This window comes from Haemorhous mexicanus, chromosome 1 (genome assembly GCF_027477595.1).
Source record: "Haemorhous mexicanus isolate bHaeMex1 chromosome 1, bHaeMex1.pri, whole genome shotgun sequence".
Lineage (NCBI taxonomy): Eukaryota > Metazoa > Chordata > Aves > Passeriformes > Fringillidae > Haemorhous > Haemorhous mexicanus.
Window position 1 is genome coordinate 15,173,947 of NC_082341.1, and position 6,000 is coordinate 15,179,946.

The 6,000-nt window shown below is 38.5% G+C and overlaps 1 protein-coding gene across 8 annotated transcripts in view; it reads left to right on the forward strand.

Moving 5' to 3' along the window:
* The window catches only part of ZNF438 (zinc finger protein 438), a 51,825-nt gene extending 46,028 nt beyond the window's left edge, over positions 1 to 5,797 (forward strand). For all 8 annotated transcript variants that reach the window (XM_059840663.1, XM_059840645.1, XM_059840689.1 and 5 more), the window contains 2 exons: positions 632 to 2,471; positions 4,021 to 5,797. In XM_059840663.1, the coding sequence (XP_059696646.1) occupies positions 632 to 2,471; positions 4,021 to 4,633 (2,453 nt within the window). In that variant the 3' untranslated portion in view covers positions 4,634 to 5,797. The remainder of the gene's footprint in view (positions 1 to 631; positions 2,472 to 4,020) is intronic.
* Positions 5,798 to 6,000: the final 203 nt, after the last annotated feature.

The window sequence follows — 6,000 nt, forward strand, 5'->3', positions numbered from 1 at the left end:
CCTGAGTAATTTTTGTGATTGAGTATTTAACAGTAGTTAATATTCACATATTTTTTCAAGTCCCCTTTGACTGTATTATACATTATTTGCATGCTTTTTAGCAGGAATTTTTCTAAGACTTCATCAGGCAAACTTTGGTCTGTTTCTGATAAAACCCACAAATTCTAAATAGTAGAGAATGTCTGAAAGATGGCATGATTCTGTTTGAGATACATGTTCAGAGCTGGTGCTCAGTGAAGTTCTGTGTCATGGAGCTTAAATCCTGTCCCTGCTTTTCCAGCAGAACATTGCCAGCATGTCCTCACAGCTTTTCCAGGGCTGAAGAGGCTTATGGGTGCATTTGTTCTGAAATGTCATGTAGTTTCTGACCTAGAATAAAAAATCCAATTAAGATTTCATTAAGAGAAGGGTTTTTTTGCAAATCTGTGTTCAGGCATGTTGCTTTCAGACGGTACTTTTGTCTATGAAACTTTAGCAATTCTAGATTTAATTTGCTGGTCATTTAAATGCCTAAATATTTTTAATAAGCTTGTGTGTAATAGTATCCTTCATAAGCAGTTTTATTTTTGACACAGTAATTTTTTAAAAATACTGTGCATCATTTTACATCTGTGTTATGTTATTCTTACAGATAAACAGAAATCCCCTTCGGATATAATACAAAGTTTTCAGAAGAAAAGTCAGTTTAGGACCATTGCTCCAAAAATGGTACCAAAAATTTTAACATCTGGAGTGGTTTCTTGCCTTCCGTCATCTTTCCCTGAGCCAATGACACCAATTTCAGCCTCAGGTTCTAAGCCCCTGGTGGTGCCAGCTCAGAACTATGCTGTCATGCAGGTGGCTGCTCACAAGGGCACGTTTTCCCTGTTGGCTGTGCCGTGTGTTGCGCCTGCCCTAACTCAGCAAGTTCAGCAGTCAACTATGGCTCCCTCTGAAAACTTAAAGCTGCCCATCCCCAGGTACCAATCTGTAAGAAATAAATTGCTGAGTGACAAAAAACCAGCACAAATCTCTGGTTTGAGTGCTCATAACAAGATTCCTACCAGAGCATTGATCTCATCACAGACTTCCCCCATGACTCTACATGAAGATTGTCCTGAAGCTCATTGTAGTTCAGATTCAACTGAGCAAGGGATGATAGCAGACTGTGACTCTGCTGAAATTGGAGTTTCCACATTAGTGAATAAAAGCAATTGTGTGGAATCTAGATCTCTTTTAATGAACAAAGCTAAAAATGCTAGCAATAATATTTCTGGACCATCTGTAGTTGAAGACTCTGTGTCCAAGCCAGCAAGTACAACTAATCCCATGAAACTATGTCTACACTCTGTGAAAACAGCATCGGAAACCACAAGAGAGTCACTCCTGACATCTGAGAAACTAAAGGAAAAACCTACAAATTCTGCAAATCCTGTTACTGTCTTGTCACCAGCAGTTTTTGGCAGTACAATTCAGATGACTCCATCAGCACCAAAAGGAAAACTTCCTATTTTGCCTTACTCCAGAATGAAAAATTCAGTGTTCTGTAAATCTAAGCAGAATATTAATGTTATGGACATACCTGGTCATTCACTAAAATCTGAATGTGAAAAGATACCATCTTTGATGAAAACCACAGCCTTTGATAAGCAATTAGATATATCATTTACACAAGTCCGCAAACAATCCATTAGAGAAAACACCTTCTCTCCATCCAGCAAAGAGGATGATGTTGGCAGTCTTAAAAAATTGAGCAGTGCAGCCTCTAAAAGAAGAGGCAGGAAAAAAAGAGCCCCGGAAGATTTATTGGCTTTTCAGGCCAAGCGAAGGAAATGCATCATTAATAAGTTTAGAGAAGGAAGAGAGAGGGCAAAGGTTGATATTCAGGCACCTGAAGACAATAAAGCAGAAGCAGTGAAAAGATACCGCAGCATCAGACCAAAACCAGTGGTGGTTGTGCAGGCGTTCGCACCGCTGACTCCTGCAGCAATCGTAGAGACGCCGTGTTGTGAGCAGGACGCGTTTTTAAATGGTTCACTCACCAATAAATGTGTGAGTTCCAAGCCCAGTGGTGCTACATCAGCTAAATCAAGTGATCTAAGCAGAAATACACGTTCAGCCGTCCCTAAGGCGCTGCACAGGTGCCATGTTTGTAACCATACGTTCCAGTTCAAGCACCATCTCCAGGACCACGTGAACACGCACACGAGCAGGCGGCCCTACAGCTGCAGGATCTGCAGGAAGGCATATATCCATTCTGGGAGCCTGAGCACCCATATGAAGCTTCATCACAACGAAGGCAAATCCAAAAAGCTGGTGTGCTGTGAATTCTGTGCTAAAGTTTTTGGCCATGCGAAAGTGTACTTTGGCCACCTCAGAGAAGTCCACAGGGTTGTTATCAGCACAGAGCCCTACACTAGTGAGCAACAGGTGCAAGATACTTTGAAGAAGAGAGACAGGAATATAAAAGAGGCAGAAGAAGCTGCAGAGAGGTGAGAGTTTTCGCTAATTAAATGCTGAGGAAAACTGGATTTCAGGTTGTCAGTGGAAATGAATAAACTTCACCACTATGAAAATTGTTGCTTTTTTCCACCAAGTGAGATTCCTAATTGTTTAAATATTCCATTTGAATCTAGTCAATCCATTAGACCAATCAGTATATTTTAGCAGATTTATTGACTGTAAATCATTATTGACACCTGATTATCCAAAATAATTTTGCATATATTCTAGTAACACCGGATATATTGCTGTATTTGGGTCAGTTGGTTTCTCGTAGCTAGTGCTCTGTCTTCTGTCCTACACACTTCGGGATTTTCTCTAGAAGATAAGGAAACCAATTGCAGTAAGCAAAAAACAATTCATATTTCAGTATTAGCCTATAGTTTGCTTTCCCTGTTAAATATCATTATCCCACTTCCTTTTAGGGAGTGCTGTGAGCTAACCTGTCCTGAGTTTACTGCTGCTTTTGCAGTCACTCAGCCAAGTAGAAAAGTTAACATGCACTGTATTAAGATGGATAGAACATACTTTTATCTCTGTATTATGATTTTGAGGTGAAATCTCTTGACAGAGTATAAATGCTGCCTTTTTTGTTTGTTCTAGTGCATTTATTTTCACTGAAGAACACTTGGAGCTTCAATGTAACTGCTCACCGCAACACTGCAGTTCCATCCTGCTCATTTTACTTTTCATAGCTCCACTCTGTGGAGCAGCAGTCAGAAATTTTCACGGTTTGAGACTAAGAAACACCAGGATTTTTCTGTCAGTCTTAGCAGCTGTCATACAGTGGATCACTCAGTTTATCTGTTTTGTTGGATAATCTGTCTAATATGTATAAATACACAGTGTTATGAAGTCCTTCTTGTAGATGTGAGGAGAAGATGTCTGAGGAGATCTTGTTTTGATTGTGTTAACCAGGAACTGCCTGTGTATCCTTTATACTACAGAGCTGTCCTAAATCAGGGGAGGGACTGTCCAATTGCCAATTAGGTATTTAAACTTTTCTATACCATGTTACTGACTTGTAGGAAAAAAAAGGCAAAAAACTTTGAAATGTCACAGTTTCCATCTCGGAAAGGGAGGTGGTTTTGCCTCAAATTGACCTAGATCACTCACTGTAAACAAATAGATTTTCTTACTTGTACATTACAGGTAATAGTAATTTTCACTTTTCTAGCACAGTGCTAGAAGTATTTGGATTGACATCCCTAAATCAGAACTTTAACAAAAATTATCAGCCTTTTATTAAAGGGTATTAAAAGGTTATTTCTACCAAAGCTAATTTTGGAGGCAATTCTTAAACTCAGAAGTGTCATTTGTTTTCAGTTTTTTACTAATCAGCCTTGTAAGTATTTATTTCTTTCTTTTTTTTTTTTTTCCCTCTTCCAAATGAATTAGATACTGTAGAAACAATGCCCTTTTTTAATTAAAAGTGTTTCATGACTGTATCTCTTCTTGGAACTTGTAAGGACAGAAATTGCCATCCCTCTTCTCTGTCTGGCTAATACTTAAATAGTTTGTATTTCATTTTTTTAACAGGGGACGTAAGTGCAATTTTGAGGACCTGTTCCATAACCCAGGAGGAGTGAAATTACAGGTCAAATGTGGTCAATGCCAGTTTATTGCAGAGTCTTTTGGTGAAATGAAGTTTCACTTATTGTGCTGTCATGGAGAAGAGATTCAGGGAACAGTGAAGGAAGGGGTTTTGCAAGGAAGCAGAGAAACAAAGGGGAGACTGGTCAAACATACAACCCACGTGTGGAAACAGCACAATGAGAGAAGACATTTACCTAAATGCAGTGCCCGTCAGGAGGAGCTGTATAATATTCCAAAACCAAGGAGACAGATGTACTTCCGCCATCAAAATAATGTCAATATTGTACCTAAAAGTGAACCAACCCAGTCAGGAAGTAGTGAAGCCTCTAAGGAGATGCAAAACGTGGGGTTTGGCCCACAAAGGAAAAAAATAGAATTTTGGTCTAAAGCGGGCTATAACTGCATCTTATGCAAACAGTTATTTGGAAGGAAAGAAGAGCTTTGTAATCATTGGCAGAGTCATCATAATTGTGAAGACCCTTCCACTTTATGGACAATTTTTACTTTGGTATCAAAACAAGGAATTATTGAACTTTCTGGAAATGGTGAATATTGAAGCTCAACTCTGCAATGCTATGAAAAATCTTAACTACCTTACCAAATTGTTCTTTCACTGTCTTGCTAAACTAACTCAACAGATGTTTCACTTAAAAGGTTTGTTAGTTGGGTTTGTAGGGGAATTTTTAAAAAGCCATATTAACCTTTGGTTTGGTGACTAGAAAATGGGTTTATTCTATATCATTCCAGATTGGTACATGGAAGCTGATTATGAATCCTTGTACTTAAAATTCATGCTTAAGGAACTTTATAACAGCAAATACTCAATACTAATTACTAACCTCAATGAAATATATTTGCAGGGTAAATTATACTGTACACATAGAAATAAATCAGTTTATATGAAGTAATCTCAGTCTTAAATGAAATAAAAAACCTGACTGGAAGTCAGGTCCCAACTATGCTCCCAGATTTTGTGGTAAATGCATATTTCCACGCAGTTCTCTCAATCACTTAAATGTGCATACATGCAGGCAGCACTCAGGAGCTTTGTAGTCGATAATTTAAGAACTTCTAATTCTTGATTTCTTGATTTCAGTGTCTTCAAACATGTTTGTTGCTTGCAGGGGTTTTTGGTGTTCAGTTCTGTCTTGGTAACAGCAAAGATATTTGTATTTTAGAAGTAAAAGCTTCACATGTATTTATATGCCTGTAGCTTTTTGGGTTGAAGATGAGTTGCCACCCATTGAGATGGAGCACAGCACATCTCCAAGGGGGCAGGTCCTGTCAGGTTGTAAGAGGGTGGACTTCTGGAGCTTAGTTTTGATGAAAAGGTCATTGAAACCACTGAATCCAATTTGAAATTGATGTTTAAACTGCTTAAAGCCTTATGTTCCTCTGAATTATTTTGGGAGCAATAGTGGAGGCAAGTCTAAGAAATCACCACATCATTCTCCAGCAGAAGTCAGAGCACATCAGAGGGCAAGCTAAAAAATACACCATTCATTCTTGTGGTCAGCTGTAATGGAGGGATTGCTGTGATAAAAGAGTCATTCCTAAAATGGCCTGGCTTGCCTCTCACTGTTTTGCAGAAATTATGGTGATAAAAACATGAGACGAGGTCTAAAAGTATTGAGCTTTCTGAGTGGGATTCCACAAGCTGCTGCAGTATTTTGTGTGTGTGTTTTGTTTTTAAACAGTAAAGGCAATTTTGATGACCTAATAGTTTTGAATGTGATTTCTTGTTGTGTGGTGCTTTGCCCTGAAGTTGAACTGTAAGGTAGGAATCAAGGATAACAAAAGACAAGAAGAAAGCCCATAGAACTGTATTTTCCTGTGGATTTTCAAAACTTTCTTCCTACTATCTGTTGCTATAAATTCAGATTTGTAGCTGTTTCTTTGCTTTCATATATTGGGTCTTTTTAA